This window comes from Rhipicephalus microplus, chromosome 3 (assembly GCF_043290135.1).
Source record: "Rhipicephalus microplus isolate Deutch F79 chromosome 3, USDA_Rmic, whole genome shotgun sequence".
NCBI classification, from domain to species: Eukaryota; Metazoa; Arthropoda; class Arachnida; order Ixodida; family Ixodidae; genus Rhipicephalus; species Rhipicephalus microplus.
The window spans coordinates 89,588,363-89,608,382 of record NC_134702.1 but is presented as its reverse complement, the minus strand read 5'-3'; the positions used below and the strand labels follow the sequence as shown (position 1 = coordinate 89,608,382).

The following is a 20,020-nucleotide window of genomic DNA, read 5'->3' as shown; positions in this document are numbered from 1 at the left end:
GTGTTCTCTAGGATTTTTCTGAGGCACTAGTGGTGGCAAACCTAAGGCTCGGAATTCAAAAAAAAAAAGGTGTTTCACATCCACTGTAGGCATCGGAAAGCTGCATTGAGATGCAGACTACCCTGAAATGCTTCTTCTTCTTGCTTACATGCCCGGTTTCACGGCATGCAAGGAAGGGCGTTTCAGCTCAACGAACGTCGTCGCCCATCTGTTGGGATAACTCTCGCCTTCCCTTTTAGCGTAGCGGTGGCGACTGGCCAGCAATGGGATTTATTTAGTTTTCATCACGCATACCCGTGTTGTGATGTACTGTGACTGCATGACACCCAATGACGACACCCAACGGCGACAAGTCGAGACTTTCGAGTGCTTCGTACCGAAAACCGAGCAGTGAGTGACAGTGGCAAAAAGTAGTCGCTTCGCGACCAACGCGGTCATTGTTTATCAGTCATTTAGAGACTAACTTCGTCACGCAACTTGCGCTAATCACCGCTGTGAACGAGACTTTGCCGTAACAGACAAACATTGCTCCCCGTTCAAGTCATTATTTCTAAGAGCGTTATTTTATTTCCACCTGCAGTTTTCGACGCGTCAGCCATGTACCCTACGGGTCTTTTCCAATTGTCACGAGCAAATATGGGGGCCTTTGACGAGTGCCTTGAAACAGTGGTGCACGACAAAAGTGGAAACCTCGTCACACAAGGGCAGTATTGCAATGTGGTCGCTTACGTCAAGAATGGCACAGCCGTAAAAAACACTGTTGAGGCTCTGAAGGACGCACTGCACCCAAAGGTATGAAACAGTTTCAGCGTTTTATCCATGTTTGTGGTTTAGCGGCGAAACTAGTGCGCTACATGTATTACGCACAAAATGCACAAAAATATGTCATCCCCAGGCCAATTTAAAAAAGGACTCACGTGATGCAATAATAGCCCAAATTGCAGTCTTGTAAGAAACGTGTTGCTAATAATAATAATAATAATAATAATAATAATAATAATAATAATAATAATAATAATAATAATAATAATAATAATAATAATAATAATAATAATAATAATAATAACATAGTTTCTTGAATTTCACGCTTTGAAACCTTCATTAAATTTTGAGAGACACTGTAGTGGAGAACTCAGAAGATTTTGACAACCAGCAGTGTTCCTCCGTGTGCCCTAAAAGATTGAATATTTTTAAACATTCACTTACTTATCATGGGGAGTAACAATCTTTGTTAAGCCTTTATTATTTTTCTGCTAGGATCGATGACAAAATTTAAGATCACGATATGACTATATCTTCAAATATTTTGAAGAATTTCGCTGTGAACGATCTCGTCAGGTTCTTGACGTTTTTTCAAGCAACAAAGGCAATGAAGCAAGTCGCTTGTACGATGACTAATGACTCGGAAGCATTCATCCACGCACTGCCCTATCACGAACTGGTGTGTGAAATATTCGTGTAGTGCAACACCACACATCCATCTAGTTCACTGGTGGAGAGAGTTTGCAGTGTTACTGCACATGACTTCAATAAAACAGGCGGAAAAAAACAAAGAAAATTTCTCGAGAACGTCAGCAGTTGCACACCGAAAAGACTTCTCATCGTACAGCTTCACCTCGGAAGTCAGCACTTTGACGTGGAAGTGACACTGAAAGCCATCGAAATACCCCACATTTTCCAAGACATATCCGACAGCGCGATGACTTCGGTGTTAATCATATCATTCAAGAAAACCGGACACGATATCGCTGATGAGCTGCTCAACTGCTCCATTGAGAAGGAAAACGGAATAAGCATGCTGACTGGCTCGGACCAGATGTGGGCGGTGATGACAGGTGCAATGCAGAGACCGGAAAGCGCGGAAAAACTCATTGCTATGAACTTAAATTTCGGATGGACATTTCAAGGGAGCACAGAACACTCGTTGTCAAAGGCACTTGACTCCTGGGTCGGGGTATGCGTTTTGAAAACTCAAGTAGAGGTTGACGAAGAACTAATCCAGTCATTTTGTGAACTAGAGAGTATCGACATATCTAATACCGTAAACAAAGAGATCGAGATGAATTCAACTATGCAACACTTCGAGGAAACGATACATAGTGTCATTGCCCTGGGAAACTGGCTTGGAATCATTTGACAACAAAGAAGTCGCCACTACGAGACTGAAGAAACTTTTGATCCACTCATCCAGCAGAGAGGGGCTCCTGAAGACTTACGACGCCACGATACGTGGTTATCAGCTAGCAGGACATGCAGAAGTAGTAAATGATCCATTTAGAAATCAAGCCAAAGTTTACTACATGCAACATAAAAAAAGTTATCCAAGAACAGCTTTGACGACAAAGGTGCAAGTCGTCTTCGACGTGGTGACGAGGGCACGAGGATGCACGTCACTCAACGAGTACTTGGAGAAAGGTGACAACTTGTACCAAGACCTCGTAAGAATAATGCTGCGCTTCAGAACGCACCACATTGTCATAATGGCGGATATAGAGAAGGCTTTTTGTCTGATTTCAATAAAAGGAGAGGACAGAGATGCGTTTCGATTTCTCTGGTTTGAAGAAGGCGATGTTGCCGAGTTTCAACAAAAGCGACTGCAGGAATGAAGAATGACCAGATTACCTTTTGGAGTGATCGGCAGCCCATTTCTGCTGACAGCAACCCTTCTTCATCACATTAAACCAGCACCGCCGAGTATGGGCTCGACTGCCAAGAGATTGAGTGAATCATTCTACGTCGACGACTTTGTGACAGGAGCTGATACGGACGACGAAGCTGCCGAGTTTTTTAAATAGGCGCAACAGTTCATGCTCTCGGCAGGGATAAATCTCCACAAATGGACGACAAACTCCGCAAAGCTTATGAACCTGATGGGATTCGTGGCATCATGCACGGTGTCCGTACAAATATTGTTTCAGAAAATCTGGACTCACGGAAATACCTGGGATGATTGCTTGTCTCAAGATTTACGAGAAGAATGGCAAGATTGGGTGAAACAGCTGACAAAGCTTCAGTCAATTAAGGTTCCATGCTACGTCAACAGCAACAGACACCACGAACTAGAAGTGCACGTTTTTTGCGATGCAAGTCCCTTTGCGTACGGCACACTGGCCTATATTTTGGCTGACCAAGCAAGACGAACCCACTTACTAATCCCCAAGTCACGTGTTACGCCCCTGAACACGGTAACTTTGCCTCATCTAGTACTTCTAGGGGCATTGATAGGAGCAAGGTAGGTGACTTTCATATCTAGTGCACTTATGGGCTGCCATTTGCGCTACATCATGTGGACGGATTCGACAATAACGCCTTCATGGCTTAAAGGGGATGCGCAGAAGTTGTAACAGTTCGTTCGCAACAGAGTCACTGAAATACAATAGTGAACCGAGCCTTCCGCTTGGAAGTATTGCCCTATAATGAGAACCCTGCAAACCTGCTGACGCGAGGAGTATCTGGCGACCAGGTAGCTAAGAGCCTATTGTGGTGGCATGGGTCTAGCCGGCTTCAAGAACCGGAATGCAAGTGGGCATTACAACCAGTGCGAACAGCGGATGACAAACTCGTGAATTGTGAGAAAGTGATCGTTCAAGTATCCCTTACCATTTGAACCTCGCCTCCTCTACATGCAGTGGAGTGCTTCAGTAGACTTGACAAGCTTCTGAGAGTTACAACATGGGTGCACGGGTTGAAATGTTTATGAAATGTTTATTGTGCCCTGTGAGCGTGGTCGCATTTTCTTCTCCTTGTAAAGGGTGAGCAAGGACACGTTGGCGACTTTGACCACCTTGAAATGGACACCAGGGATGTCACCCACGGCATGACCCTCACGACCAAAACCTGCCACCAAGACCTCGTCGTTCTCCTCAATGTAGTTGAGGCAACCGTCCCGGGGCACGAAGGCGGTGATCTTTTTGCGGTTCTTGATGGGCTGCACTCGGACACACTTCCGGATGGCAGCGTTGGGCTGCTTGGCCTCAACACCAACTTTTTCGAGCACAATGTTAGTCTATGGCTGCAAGCATCAAGGTTACGACAAACTGGTCCCCTCACTGCAGAGGAGCTATTGAGGACGGAGCAGTACTGTATTTGACACGTACAAGATGCATTTTTCAGCGAAGTAATGAAAGCTCTCGCAGAAGCGCGTTCTATCGACAAAACATGGTCTATCGCAGGCCTCAACCCATTCCAGGGCGAAAATCAGATCCTTCGGATTGGAGGGCGCTTGATGCGGATGGAATCTTCTGAAGGTGTTAAGCACCCTAAAATACTGACAAGTGATCATCACTTTGCAAGTCTACTAGTATTCCGGGCCCACTGCGAAGTTCTACACGGACGCATGCACGATACCTTTGCTCAGTTACGAGAGCGCTTCTGGTTGTGCAAAACACGAAGCCTGGTAAAAAAGGTGACGAGAGAATGTTACTTGTGCAAACGATATACAATTGCCCCAGGGCACGCTCCCATAGCTCCTCCCGGAAAGCATCGCGTGACACCAACACACGCTTTTCAAGTGGTTGGAGTAGATTTCGTGGGACCTCTCTCCGTGAAAACACCTAGGGGAGACGACAAACTATATCACTCTATTCACTTGTGCCACTTCAAGAACGATCCACCTAGAACTTGTGTCCAGCATCACATCCAAGGCATTCTGGATGGCTTTACATCACATTTGTGCCAGATGGAGACTCTGCCAGGTCATCTAATCAGATAATGCGAATGCCTTTAGGCAAACGTCAGGAAGCTTGCGAAAGCTTTGCAACATGCCGTTACAAGATGATATCACCGGACACCTGACCAGTAAAAGAATAAAGTGGAAGTTTATTGTGCCCAACGCTACTTGGTGGGGTGGATGGTAAGAGCAGCTAGTAAGAACTGTGAAGACACCACCTGGCCAGATTCTTCGAAGAGCCTGCCTCGATTCCGAAGAACTTATGTCGGTGATCACGGAAGTTGAAGCCATTGTAAATTCAAGACCTTTCACATTTATTGAATCCGAAGATGGCCAACCATGCCGAAGATTAACGGCGATACCACAAGGCAGCATCGAGGAAACGAAGATTTCGACGCGTAAGGAAGCCACCTGAAGACTTCGGTACAGAAGGCGCCCGACAAAAAACTTTTGGAAGCGATGAAACAAAGAGTACTTGCTCCAACTAAAATCAGCGCACTTCTGCGACAGGAGGTGTGTGAAGAAAAGTTAGGTGATGTTGTACTCGTATACATGCTGAAAGCCTTTTAAGCCAAATGTGGCAACTCGCAAGGTTGATCGAAGTCTACGTAGGAGACCATGATCACGTTCGCTCGTGCAAGATAAAATGACACGACGGCTTTGTGACTACGAGTGCAATACAAAGACTGTACCCGCAATAACTACAGGCGTGACACCACTGCGCGGACGAGAATGTTGAATTTCCCGCGCTAGTGGCATAAGAAGAAGAAAAATTGCAGGTGACCGAGCTTGTAAGATTGTTCGAAGAAGACGATGCGACATCGTTCTTTTTATGTTCTGGGCTCCTGCAGACGCTAATAAACGTCGGTTTGAGCTTTTAAGTTTGTGTTGGCTGTTCAGTTGGCCACATATTTTACACGTGTCAAATTTCTCCAGTGCTTTGTGACCTTGCATAAAATTTCGATTTATGTACGTTGAGATACCTGTTTTTCGGACTAGATTACCAGTGACCTGGCATTCTATGTCATTCTAGATGTGTATATGCAATGTTGTACAGGAATTAAAAAAATGAGGTTAGAAAAAATAATGTCCGTGAAGTAAACACATAGTATAGGGTAGTTTTTTATACATTTTTAGGCTGTGATTGTAATGGTGGCAGGGTACCTTTTACGGTTCAACTGCAAACGTAATCGGTTACATTTTTTCAGTAACATGTAGAAGACTGGTTAGTAGCATGCCCAGGGTGGAATTTGGTTTATCTCTGCAATTATGAATAATCACCGCATTAATGATTCTCGACGTTAAGAGCTTCCTTAGGTACAACCTATATTGTGCAAGGATAAACCCAGTTTACCGACTGTTTTATTCAGATAACCCAAAAGTAGCTTATCATTGTTGGGTTTAACATCCCAACACACTGTACGATTATGATAGACGCCGTTGGAGGGCTGCGGAAGTTTCAACCACTCAGGGATCTATAACGTGCACCAAAGTGTAAGCACATGTGCCTCGAGCATTTTCACCTTCATCAAGAATGGGGCCGCCACGGCCGGTATTCATTCCGATCACCCGAACAGGAATTAGTTGCATACCATTAGCAACAAATAATATTCAAAAAGTAAGAAAGATTGTTTATATAAAAATACCCATGATACATGGAAAATAAATATTATTTATTATTTCGCACACAAATGGTTTGGATATGAGTGTATAGGCGCTCATCAAATTATATCTATGAAAATAATATTTTTTTTTGGTCAGCGCTTTGAGAGATGGACCAGTTTCAGCAGAGAAACAAGCAGCAGGCACGTCGATTTATGGAGCCTGGGAACTTAAAAAGCAGAAATTAGAGTAATTTGGAGGCTGTATTGCAGGTCGGATCGTCTGGACATTTTCAACTCTGAGCTGAACGTGGCAGATTGTGATAACTCTCTGATGCGGTTACATTGTAGAGTAATATATTTAAATATTTCGCAAATAAAAATTCAACTCCAAAAAATATTCATTTGCTTTGACAAATGTCTTTTTATTGAAAAGATTACTGTTTGTTCCAGCTTCAATACTTCAAGGACTACTTCACAGTAGAGGGAGTGACACTCTTTCGCCTTGGAATTTGCTTCGTAAAGGAATGTGGCCAACGCGACCTACAAGTTCTGGTCGACTCACGTACGTCAAGTAAAAAAAACATTTCTCCTGAATATTGTCATGCCTCACGTTTTTTTTTTTTCGGGGCATCGACAGCGGCTTTCACTGCATGCAATGTAGGAGGAGCATGAATTGTCTAAATTTTGTAGTAGCTCGTAAAGTGCTGACTTATACTTTCTATAGCGTGCCTAACATCGTAAGCAATGCCGTATTAAGCATACCAAACGCGTGGACACTGAATAAAAAACAAGGTGCGGCCTGCTGCGTGCCGCCGAAGCGACGGGACGGGCCTAGTACCGTTTGCGCCCACTCTGGCGCGAGCGCTTCTCCCAGGAGAAACGCTTTCACACGCATTTTTAAGCGAAACAGTGAGACCATAAATAACGCATTTCGTAGCTGCACATCGCAGGTTCGATTCTAAATCGTTATTAGGAGTACTTATTGCACCACATATGTGAACAATTCGGCCTAGTAGGGTCAATCATTCGGGGAGTATGAGCTTCAATACTGTCCATGAATGCTGCCCCCTTGACTCACCCTACGAGATGAAAAGGGCCACTGATTCCGTTATTCATGAGGAGGCAATCGTTGGGCAAATTCCAAAGGCTGACGTAGCGGCCCACCGAAAAGTACCGCGAGAGCACCGGAACCACTTAGCACCGTGAATCGATGCTGTGGTCTGGAGGCAACGGCGCACGTCTGCTTCAGCACTCGTTTGTGACAAAAATAAGTGCTCTGTTATGAATAATGAGCATCCCGATACGCTTCTTGAAGCTGTAGATCGCAGGGAAACAAGCACGTGATCGCACACAAAATATGCACGAGAAAGCACACGCAAAAGCACGCCGACACGCACAAATGCTAACGCAACCACATTCAAACACGAAGTGCCATCCGCTTTGACGGGTGCAGCATCAGCGCCCTGCCCATCAATGCGACCAAAACTGCCAACTCTGCCCAGACGCGCTCGCCCATTGGCGGCGACATGACGCAGCAGGCTGCACTTCGTTTTTTTATTTAGTGGCCATGCCAGAGTTGATCAAGAAAAAAGCTTTAGGGGCTTGTTTTATTCGTTCTACCAAATATTATGGAACACAGATAATGGTAGGAAAAAAGAACAAGAAAGAAGGCAGGGAGGTTAACCAGGTACATGCTCGGTTTTTTACCATAGACGGGGGGAAGGGAAAAGGGGAGTATAAAAGAAAGGAACGGAGGAAAGACTAGAGGAAGGGAGGAGAAAAGCGCTAGTACATAGGCTGATACGTATGCAGCGGTGGTACTCTGCAAAAGTTAAAGGCATTCTCATAGGTTCATAGTACTAAGAAAGCGCAAAAGGGCTTTGACCTCCTTGTGACCCGACGAAATACGAGAGTGGTGCGGCAGCAGCATCTGCACACAGAATCGACGATCATACAATAGACCCTTTTTATAATTGTAAAGCTAGCTTTTCTGCTATGCAGTTTGCCCTACTAATGGCACCTAGTCACTTTCTGCAAACAGAGTGTTCAAGCGTAGCTTACTTGCACTAAAACATGGAAAATTTAGGCTTAGCTATCTCGACAATAATGCGTGTAATAGAGAAGTCCCAGCGTGTTTAACTAGGGCCTGGTCTATATTTGAAGTAGGACAGGTGCCGTCATTAGTAGGGCGAAGGTGCAGGGCCGAGAAGCACACTAGCGAATTATGAAAAGGGTTCATTGTTGCAACACGTCAGAAACTTTTTGTCTTTCAGCGCCAAGTCGAGAGAAACAGCATAGCAGATAGTAGATACTTTTTTTTTCGTGCCGCAGACCTCGCATTCAGCGCTGCCAGTCACTTTAATGAGGATTGTATAGGCTTTTGTGAAGGCAACCCCCAACCAAAGCCGACAAAGACGCGAAACTTCACGTCGAATAAGTCCAGATGGAGGTCAAAGTTCCAGTCAAGGGTTTATTTGGTGAACTCTCGTATGTCTTACGCTTGTGGTGTTCCACTCCAGCAGACACAGACTACGTGCCAGGTGACGAAGTTGCCTTGCAGCGTCTGTCCTAGACAAAGGAATCGGAAGGAATGCTATTATTGTGGAATGTACAAGCCGCATTGTCTGCAGAATCATTGACTGATTGATATGTAGTGTTTAACGCTGCAGAATCATTGCCACAAATTCCACAATGACCAGATAGCCACTGAAAATTGACGTCGTGGCCTCTTTCTGTGACGTGGTGAAGAAGATTGACAACTTCGTGCGTTCAGCGTTCGTGGCAATCTCGCCGAAGGGCCGACTGCATGCTCTGTAAGGCTGGTTTCGAGTCGGAAAACACAGCCCATTTATTCAGTCTGTGGGATCTGGTGTACTCTAGTGCACCACGCAGAGCCGCACGTTCTGTCACCATAGACGTAGTGACGATTCCCAGGTAGATTCACAGGGTGATTCCTCTAGCTGGTATGCCTACCGCACCGTCAGAACTAGACGCTGTGGCCGAACGACTGGTGTATATGTGCACGTGGTTATTGTACATTTCGTGCAAGCGGTGAAGCCTAAATTGTTTTAGGGCTGGCGAAGGCAAATTTGGTTTCTTTTGGATTCTTGGAATTGTAAGACGCACTTGTGGAAGGATCAGGCACCACGGAGGATACACCAATTTCTCTGCAGGCGTATAACCTGAAGGAAACGAGGCACGATGCGCACAGATAATTGCACTAAAATTCGTGTGGGGCCTCTCAGTAGCGAGAGTCGCCAAGTGGCGGGAAGGATTTCTAGCATGTTGCCTGAGGTAAGTAGCCATCGTTTCAATGGTGATGTGTGTCATGATCGGGTAGTCCTGTGCCATGGCAATTGTTTCAGTCGTTGATGCGCAGCGGAGTAAACCAAGGCATAACCTAAGAGCCCTTGGGCTTGAATGTTTTGAAGTGTGTGCAGGTAAGTTTTGCACGTGTTAGATATTACAGATGCACCGTAAGAGTTCAATAAATAATACCTTGTACAGCTGTAACATAGACTCGACGGACACCTCTCAAGTTTTAAATGCAAAGCATTTCTTTGTGAATTTCCGCGACATTGAGTCCGTCCGTCCGTCCATCCATCCATCCATCCATCCATCCATCCATCCATCCATCCATCCATCCATCCATCCATCCATCCATCCATCCATCCATCCATCCATCCATCCATCCATCCATCCATCCATCCATTCATCCATCCATCCATTCGTCCGTCCATCCATCCATCCATCCATCCATCCATCCATCCATCCATCCATCCATCCATCCATCCATCCATCCATCCATCCATCTGGGGGCGTCCCCATCTCAGTTGAATTTGCCCCATAGGCAATCCTTTGGCAGAAAGATTCTGCGTCATCAATCTCTTAGCGGCGTAAGTGAAGTGCCAGATATTTAAATGGGTAGCGCTGACCAACTGTTGTACGAAGAGCATGAACGGTTTTCGAGATTAGTGATCGAGACTTTCTTGACTCAAAGGACTTGCAAAAAGATATCTATTGTCGCTTATCCAGCTTGTCCATGTGACGCTGTATTTTTTTGTGTGTGCGTCTGGCCAATATCAATCATCAATGGACTTAGTGCGTCTATAACGTCGTCATTCTGTACGACGACGAATCGCTCGAATATCTTAAGTTCAATGTCCATATCGGTGCGTGATGAGCTCACCGAAAGCAAAAGCGTGGTGGACTGCAGGACACTATTTATTACGTCGTCTAGGTTGAAGGGTGAGCCGCGAACGCAGTATTCTAAGATTAATTTGTATTTTGGCCAATAGGTGCACTGAACGGCTCTGAAAATCCTGAGACTTGAAAAACTGTCAATCTTGAAGTATCACTACCCTTTGTTTCCAAACCATTGCCCTCCCTTCTTCTGGCGACCGAATGTGACACCAAAGTAAGGTTGAGACAACTACAATACGATATAAATTATTGGAGATTTTATTAGAAATAATCGTAATGTAAGTGTGAAGGAAGAAAAGTGAACGAAAATATAACTTGAACCGGCAGGATCTGAACCTGCGACCCTTTAATAACGCGTCCGATGCTTTACCACTAAACGTGGGGGTGTCAGTCAGTGCCACTGATAATCAATAGAGTGAGTGTGGAACACCTTCTTTGGCCAGTTGGTGTTATGTAGCACGTGATCTTATAATCACTTTGCAGCAGGCCGAAAATTCCTAGCATTCTACCTGGAGGCATCGTGTCTGCCAAAACAGGAACCTTGCTATGAACGAAGGAAATAAGCGTAAATTCAAGCGCTCATTTTCTTTATTAGACACAGTGTTCATGATAACAAATAAACAATGATGCCAAAAAGTATAGGAGATGTTATTAAAAGTAATTGTCACGTTTACGTAAAGAATAGCGGACGAATAGATGACTTGATGCCAGCAGGTAGCATACGTGAAGGTTGCTCAAAATGTCGGAAAGTCAGAACTTGAACTATATACTGAAACACGTGCTTAACGAATATCAATATGTATGGCAGAGCAGAATAATTGAAACGCCACATTTATGCATGTTTCTTTTTTCAAAGAGGGGATACGCATGTAAAAATCAAAATGATAAATGTTTCCTTTTAGCAGCATGGAAGCCACTATAAATTGTTCTATTTCACGCTAACAAATGCAAAACACGTGTATGTAAATCTTTTTTCATTGATGCGTGTAAACCACTTGATACCTCCAGTGAATCCACCTTCGATGATTAGTGTCCAAGTGTCCAATTGTGCCACGGCTGAACCGGAACCTTGGACTGAAACGCAAATTGCAATCACGTAAGTAGTCTCCTTGTGCTTTCACAGTGGAGCTTGGAGGGTATCCCGAAACAAATTAGAAGTGTAAGATTCCCGCAAGAGGCCGCTGCACTTGGAGTCTCAATGTTTTGTGACTTTATGGTGACTGACAGCGGGGACATTTCACAGAAATAGGGAATAATTTACATCCGGTGTTCTGAAGGAACTAAGAAAAATGTCGTTCGTTTAGAATACGATACGTCGGTATATATACTACCGCCTAAGAGTAATACATGTATTGCAGCTTTACCAATTATACTTGTTACGTGCGGGCTTTCCTGATTGTCATTCCATCTGGAGCTGAGTTACTACATATTTAACCTTTTGTCTTCCATATTGTATTAGTTACCTTGGTTTCCTCACGATAATTGAAAAGAAAGGGTTGACCGCCATGCTAGTTATCCACAAGCAGGTCATGTGTATATCGAAACTTTAGTAAGCATAGCAGACTCAAGCAAACTTGAGCATATCATGTGTCCAATATCGATCGCTGCCTACTGTAAAGGATTTTTTTCCCTGTACCAACGACAGTGGAAGATAATTATATTTGAAGGCAGTCGCAACAATATGAAACAATGAATAATAATAATAATAATAATAATAATAATAATAATAATAATAATAATAATAATAATAATAATAATAATAATAATAATAATAATAATGACGATGATGATGATGATAGGGGTGCACCATAGAAAGTTCGGGCTTTTACGTCACATGATTGTGAAAGATGCAGTAGGGGAGGGCTCAGCATATTTCACTGACTTAGGGTTCTTCAAAAAGTAGGCAAATCAAACCACACGGGTATACAGCATTGTGCATTCGTAGAAATACGTCCGCGTCGGCCGGCATTTTTTCCCGCTACCTCCCAGGCACTAGTCAAGAGTGGCATATAGAAGTGAGCAAATAACGCATCGTGTGTGCACAACTGTAATAGCATAAACGTTCTTTTAAAATGCAGGTCTTTTCTTGGCGTTCTTGTGGTCCTCATATTATCCGCCACAGCAACAGATTACATCATACGAACCAGGTCGCCAGAAAATGGACAAAGGAGTACGTTGATTATCTTATCATTATCAATTTTATAATTGTATTATTTTCTTCTTACTTACAGGAGGTTTTGTCAAAGGTGTCTCTTTTGAATGCGAAGAATTTCTTAGCCAAGCGCAGGCGCTTTGGATCTATCTATCTATCTATCTATCTATCTATCTATCTATCTATCTATCTATCTATCTATCTATCTATCTATCTATCTATCTATCTATCTATCTATCTATCTATCTATCTATCTATCTATCTATCTATCTATCTATCTAGCTGCATACGTCTGGGCACGGAGGAAAAAAAGAACAAAGAGGGGAGCGTGACATCACCCAGGCAGCCTTGGCAAGGCATACTGTGTTCAAGCCAGCCTTACCGGCCCAACACGCGACCTTTAGAACAAAATAACACCAGCTACTAGACTTTGTGGTACTTCCGAGCACGACCTACTCTACTCCTGACCTGTCCAGAGATCTCCTCTCCAGCGCCCACGTTCTAGGTGATACCTTCTGCCGCTAGGGTGGTAACCTACGAGCGGCAAGACGCTATTCAGCACCTGATCACTGACGTCACTTTCAACGTTTTTGGTCATATTTTGGCCAAGAGAGCACTCATAGTGCGTGATTATTATCCAAAAATAAAAAAAATAATTCAGAAGTAAATATAATGGAAGTCATTCAGATTTTTTTTGCAAATAATTGGATGCGACATTACATAGGCTGTCCTTCATCATTAAGTCTAGGGGCTCGCACGTTTGTCAACCAGTGCGCAATGAATACTCACTGAGCAGCTTACTTGACCAGCCATCTAAGTTAAGAAATAGGGACATATATGCCGGCAGTTCACTACAGAATTCAGGCATTCTTACTCCTGCGCCTTTGATGTAACCGTAACGTAGCTGACGAACAGGTTATAGGTAGCACCAGCAACGATGAGCGGTTGAACGGGAGCGGAGACACATGTTCCTATAAGAACCCTGCTATCTGGGCAGGTAGCGAGTACAGTGGGTCAAGCTTCGGAGTACGGCGCTCCGTAGCTTTCAATCGAAACGCGTTGGTTCGGCGTTGACCAATCGGCTCTCGCAGGTGGTTCAAAGACGGAACCGCACCGATAGTGCTAAATCATACCACAGGCTCTGACGTTTTGATCACCTGTTGGGCCGACAAGGTTGACTTCGCTCGTGTGACGTAATGCTCCCTCTTTTTTTTCTTCCTTCATGCGTCTGGGCGATCTAGTGATCACTTCTTCTTGGCATAGACCTAAATTGGTATAAGAGAATAAGAAAGATTGCGGAGTATGACTGTCTGCTCTCGACATAGATAACGTGAAAATCCTGTCATACACGTCGTCTAACCCATTCCACCACACACGTGTGTCGCGTACCCGTATGCGAAACATCGTGGTGCGTGGGTATGCGCCATGGGTGATTGAGGCTTCACAAGTTTCCCGAAATGGACAAGACATGCATTATTAGCCTTAATGGGAGAGCCCTGAGAGAAACTGACATCGGCTGCCTAGACCCAACAAGGGCAAATTAAATAAAAATAACGATCTCAGCAAGAGTCGAACCTAAGTGTTCTGCGTGGCAGTCAGTCATTCTACCGCAGCGTCGTGCCAAGTCTTGACACTGTTTCGGAAGAACACATTATGCAGGTGGAACTTCAGTGTTCGTTGTAGTGATGACAATTTAATTTTATAACAAAGCAATAAACATTCCTATGCAAGCTTATGACACAGACGGGAATACGACCAAGTTGGTGCGGTAGCCTCACGTCAGGCTAATGCCGATGTCAGTAGGTGTAACATGCAAAGATTGGCTGTAATGGCATGATCAAGTATCCTATCAGCAGTTTATTTTAGATTCAAACAAGCACAGAAACGTCTCTTTATTGAGAAGATCTTTAGGGGCGAAGCTTCTTATTGTGTGGGCTTGTCCACCGATGTCTGTCGTAGCCACCCCTAGTTCCCGGATTGCTCAATAGATGACACTGTGACGCTCGTCACAGTGCCATCTAGTGAGCAATCCGGGAAACAACTACCGTCCTATAACAATGACATCAGTGGTCCACAGGCTGGCGATGCAGATTATAAAGGAAAGAATGCAGGCATGGATAGAGGACGAGGGGGTGCTGGGGGAACTCCAGAATGGGTTTCGGAAACACAGGAGGTTGAAAGACAATCTGTTCTCACTGACGCAGTGCATCGAAATAGCAGAACAGGAACACAGGCCACTGTGGCTAGCATTTTTGGATATCAAGGGAGCGTACGATAGCGTGGTTCAAGAGGAACTGTGGGGAATACTGGACACACTAGGCGTGGAAGACGTAGTCACTAATTTTTTAAAGGAGATCTGTAAAAGTAACAAGGTAGTTATAAAGTGGGAAAAACAGGTATCTAAGCCCACAGAGGTGAAACGGGGGCTTAGGAAGGGGTGTCCTCTGTCAACCTTGTTATTCATGATGTACCTACAAGGATTAGAGGCCAAATTAGAGGGAAGTGGACTGGGTTTCAACCTCTCTTTCGACAAACAAGGAAAACTCATTGAACAGGCACTACCAGCATTGATGTACACAGATGATATAGTGCTAATGGCCGACAACAAGGAAGATTTGCAGAGATTGTTGGACATCATCGGTACTCAGGGAGATACATTACATTTCAGATTCAGTAAAGAAAAATCAGCAGTCATGATTTTTAATGATAATGAAGGTAGTGAGCTTAGAATGCACGAGGTCACGCTAGAGATAACAGATAAATACAAATATCTGGGCATATGGATAAGCAATGGGGCCGAGTACCTAAGGGAACACGAAATATACGTGTCGACTAAAGGTAACAGGAATGCAGCAGTAATGAAAAACAGGGCACTGTGGAATTACAGTAGGTATGACGTTGTGAGAGGAATATGGAAAGGGGTCATGGTTCCTGGTCTGACGTTCGGAAATGCCGTCTTGTGCATGAGATCAGAAGTTCAAGCAGGATTAGAAATTAAGCAACGTGGAATAGGTAGGCTTGCCTTAGGAGCTCACGGGAACACACCAAATCCGGAAGTACAAGGTGATATGGGATGGACATCATTTGAGGGCAGGGAAGCTAGCAGCAAGATAAAATTTGACAAGCGATGGAGAGAAATGGGGGAGGAGCGTTGGGCTAGGAAAGTATTCAGCTACTTGTACATGAAGAATGTCGATACAAAATGGCGGAAGCGAACCAGAAAATTGACTGGCAAATACTTGGAAAACGTCAGGGGGCCAAACCAAAAAGAATTATCGGTTAAGAAGAAGGTGAAGGAAGCTGAAACCAATATGTGGAGAATTGGCATGATCAAGAAGTCCGCACTAGAGATCTATCGAACTTTTAAGCAGGAAGTAGCCAAGGAAAGGATCTATGATAATACTCGGGTTAGTTCTCTACTGTTTGAGGCCAGGACGGGAGTATTGCGAACAAAGACATATCGGGCCAAGTACGAAGGGGTAGACACGGTATGCAGTGCGTGTGGAGAGGAAGAAGAAACTGCCGAACACTTGATAATGTTCTGTAAAGGGCTTCACCCTATAGTTCAGGATGATGGCACAGAGTTTTTCAAAGCACTGGGGTTTAGAGACAGGGAGGGCAAAATAGACTTTAAGCGGGTAGACTTACCTAGAAGGAGGTTATCTGATTGGTGGCTAAAGTCAAGGCACGAGTGAAAATTGAACCCTTCTCTGCAAAGTACGAATCCTCAACCTCAATATTAAAAAAAAAATAAATCTAGTTTTTGGTTCATTAAGTATAACGGCTTCGTGGCTGTAGCCACCGCCCGATCTAAAGAGTACAGCCATATCCATCCATCTATCCATCCATCCTATAACCAACTCGTTCAAGCGGCTGCAACTTGAGAGCGGTGGGCGCGAGTTTATGAACTAGGGGCTCAATCGAGACATGGCCTTCATTCGGGAAGTACCGAACACCGTGCAATACTGACAAGAATGCCGCAAAGAACTCTTTGCCATGATTCGCCAGCTGAGCAACCACACGTGTTCCTCACGCTTTCTGCCGCGGATGTACGCTGAGCTGAAACAGACTCCTTGAAACTCTTGAACGACTGCGAGTGAGATTCACGACTTACCTATGTACCACTGGGGCTTCGCCCACTCATCATCATTCACTCCGTGGACATGTTATAATTTTCGTATGGCAGAATGAACTGAGCTTCGAAAATGAGTGTCAATACCCTCTTTATTGATCATTTTTTCGTTTTAAATGAGGTAGGAGTCAATGCGTTCACCGGAAGACAATTCTCTGCAAACAGCTTCTATGTTATAACTGTCACGGTAAGCGGGTGCTTGCTACAAGCAACTGTCACAAATGTACAGCGTGGCACCACCCATGCGTCTTACTTCTTGCAGGTTCACTTATACAAACCATCCTGGCTTTCTCAGCTACGTCGAACACTCGTGATCTTCTCAGAGTGGCTGACAAGGCGAACGCCGACCAGTACGCCATGCAGTTCCTGCATGGCTTGCGTTTCGGGTGCGTCGTGCACATTGTGATGTGTCACTTCTACACCTGTCTGTCAGACTCTTGGTGTAAGTATTCTTCGGGCTTTTGCTTTCTATTTCGCATAACTTGAGCTAAACCCCAGGAGCAGTGAAAATCATTCTGTTCAGATCTGATGCGATGTCTTTGCGGGAAGGCTTTAATTCGCTACTTGGTAGCGAGTCTAGCCGCTGCATGTCACTCGGCGAATAACATGCGAAAACACGGAGGAAGAAAGAGAACGAAGAATAGGGCTTCCACACGCCTGATTTGTTAACATAGGAAAGAATTACTAGTGAACCTCATTGGAAAATATTCACGTTTCTTAGGTAAGTTTGTCATTCGTTTAATACCCGACACGCTTATGCTGCCATCTGATTCTGAATCACGTGCCACATCCAGTGCATAAACTGCAGACCTAAATACCACGTTTTGATAAAAATATCATGTTACATGTGCATCAGTTACTGTGCACTGATATCATGTTACATATGCATATATTACTGTGCACTACTACATGAGGAATATTAATTTTTATTTCTATATTAGCAAGTTTGCAGACACCCTTCGCTGATTCCGACGAATGGAGCCACATGTTAGTAGCAGCCGGGTCAAACTTCGTCGGAACGTTCTTTTTTCTCAGGTAAGTTGTTCTCACGGAGCACAAAGACTTGACTAAAAAGGGTATGCTATCACGTGGGGGTCTTCACTGTAACGCACTCCACGTGGTAGGCCATAGATTGCGATTTCTTGTCATTGATGACATCGGAGATAAGTGATCGGAAAGTGAACGAACTACGAGCGCAGGATTTTCTATATGAAAGGGGAGGGGGCAGGAGGACAATTTTAAGGCAGCCCTCACTCTTCCTTCGGTAGTCAAGCCTGCAAAAAAAGTGTCAGTTTTGCCCCAAGAGCGGTGCAATTAATGCCATACTAACGAGTTGTAATGCCACGCAAAGAACTCCCAGCAGTTCAAAACGTGCAGCGCGCTGCTCAAGCACAAATGACACACAAAAAGAACACACACAAGACGAGTGCGAAGTTACAACGTCCAGGACTCGACACTTAAAGCGCTGGTCAAACACAAAGGGAGCTCGAAACGTACACAGGACAAGTTGAAACTATGTCACAGGTGTCAGTTTACTGTGTTGGAAAAGCACGTTCTTTTCACAAACCGAGGTCTTTATTGCGAGCGAAGTGAGCTTTGTGCGCTCTGCAACCTAAACACAAACTGACCCCATCGCAAGATAAAAGCGCGCGCGCAATGGCGAATACGCCGAGTAAGGGAAAGTCAACGTTGATGAGCTAATGTATCGCAATGGGTGCGGCGCCAAGTGCGACCTTCGAAACATCTCAATGGTAATACAGAAAACAAGTTGACACTTCCCGATGTGAGCGCCAGTGGTAAATGGTGTACATAAATAGATGGCCGTTTGCACAATAGTGGGTTCAAAGAGGTGGGGTTCTGTGTCCTTGTAGTTAGCCATGCGTGCTGTGGAGCGAGAGGTCGCCCGTTTCATTCCGCTCATCAGAAAATATTTCCTGAAATAATTTCACACACACACACACACACACAAACACACACACACACACACACACACATATATATATATATATATATATATATATATATATATGTGTGTGTGTGTGTGTGTGTGTGTGTGTGTGTGTGTGTGTGTGTGTGTGTGTGTGTGTGTGTGTGTGTGTGTGTGTGTGTGTAAACACAAGCGGCGGTGGCGAAAACCAGCCGAGACTTTCCACATAATTGCTATCGTAATAAGAACAATGTCCGCAATGAATGCAAGGAAAAAAGTGGAGTAATTGCGGGCTTCTTACATGGGCCACGTTAGTCCCCGCGGCTTTCCGGATGTAAAGGTGGCAAGTGAAGTATTTTTTCAATGAAACGTGATGGTTGTCTCGTCACCGTTATCGTAAAAAACATGTGAAGCTATAACTCTGCGTAAACAAGCGCATTAAAGTGGCTTGTCTCGTGCCACTGAGAGAAGGTATGGAGTATAATTCATCACCACCACCATCATCATCATCATCAGCGTGTTTACGTCCACTGCAGGACAAAGGCCTCTCCCATGTTCCGCCAGTTAACCCGGTCCTGTGCTTGCTGCTGCCAATTTATACCCGCAAACTTCTTAATCTCATCTGCCCCCCTAACCTTCTGTCTCCCACTAACCCGCTTGCCTTCTTTGGGAATCCAGTTAGTTACCCTTATTGACCAGCGGTTATCCTGTCTACGCGCTACATGCCCGGCCCATGTCCATTTCCTCTTCTTGATTTCAACTATGATATTCTTAACCCCCGTTTGTTCCCTAATCCACTCTGCTCTCCTCTTGTCTCTTAAGGTTACACCTACCATTTTTCTTTCCATTGCTCGCTGGGTCGTCCTCTATTTAAGCTGAACCCTCTTTGTAAGTCTCCGGGTTTCTGCTCCGCGGCTAAGTACCGACAATATGAAGCTGTTATATACCTTCCTCTTGAGGGATAGGGGCAATCTACCTCTCATAATTTTAGAGTGCTTGCCAAATGTGCTCCACCCCAATCTTTTTCTTGTAGTTACTTCAATCTCGTGGTTCGGCTCCGCGTTTATTACCTGTCCTAAGTAGACATAGCCTTTTACAACTCTAACTGCACTATTACCTACCTCAAAGCGCTGCTCTCTTCTGAGGTTGTTGTACATTACTTTCGTTTTCTGCAGATTAATTTCAAAACCCACCATTCTGCTCTCCTTGTCTAACTCCGTAATCATGAGTTGCAATTCGTCCCATGAGTTACTCAGTAATTCAATGTCATCGGCGAAGCGCATGGTACTAAGGTACTCTCCATTAACTCTTATTCCTAACTGTTCCCATTCTA

The 20,020-nt window shown here is 44.5% G+C and overlaps 2 protein-coding genes across 2 annotated transcripts in view; one reads left to right on the top strand and one right to left on the bottom strand.

Moving 5' to 3' along the window:
• The window catches only part of LOC119160031 (nose resistant to fluoxetine protein 6-like), a 66,747-nt gene that overhangs the window by 8,322 nt on the left and 38,405 nt on the right, over nucleotides 1–20,020 (top strand). Inside the window, exons 2-7 of the mRNA XM_075889960.1 lie at nucleotides 581–792; nucleotides 6,724–6,835; nucleotides 11,485–11,572; nucleotides 12,555–12,646; nucleotides 17,023–17,202; nucleotides 17,702–17,795. Of these exons, the coding sequence (XP_075746075.1) occupies nucleotides 581–792; nucleotides 6,724–6,835; nucleotides 11,485–11,572; nucleotides 12,555–12,646; nucleotides 17,023–17,202; nucleotides 17,702–17,795 (778 nt within the window). The remainder of the gene's footprint in view (nucleotides 1–580; nucleotides 793–6,723; nucleotides 6,836–11,484; nucleotides 11,573–12,554; nucleotides 12,647–17,022; nucleotides 17,203–17,701; nucleotides 17,796–20,020) is intronic.
• LOC119165297 (small ribosomal subunit protein uS12-like) lies at nucleotides 3,695–4,106 on the bottom strand. The gene is made up of 2 exons (XM_075887623.1): nucleotides 4,098–4,106; nucleotides 3,695–4,006 (listed from the first exon to the last, which is right to left on the bottom strand). Exons 1-2 carry the CDS (start codon nucleotides 4,104–4,106, stop codon nucleotides 3,695–3,697), a joined length of 321 nt encoding a protein of 106 aa, XP_075743738.1.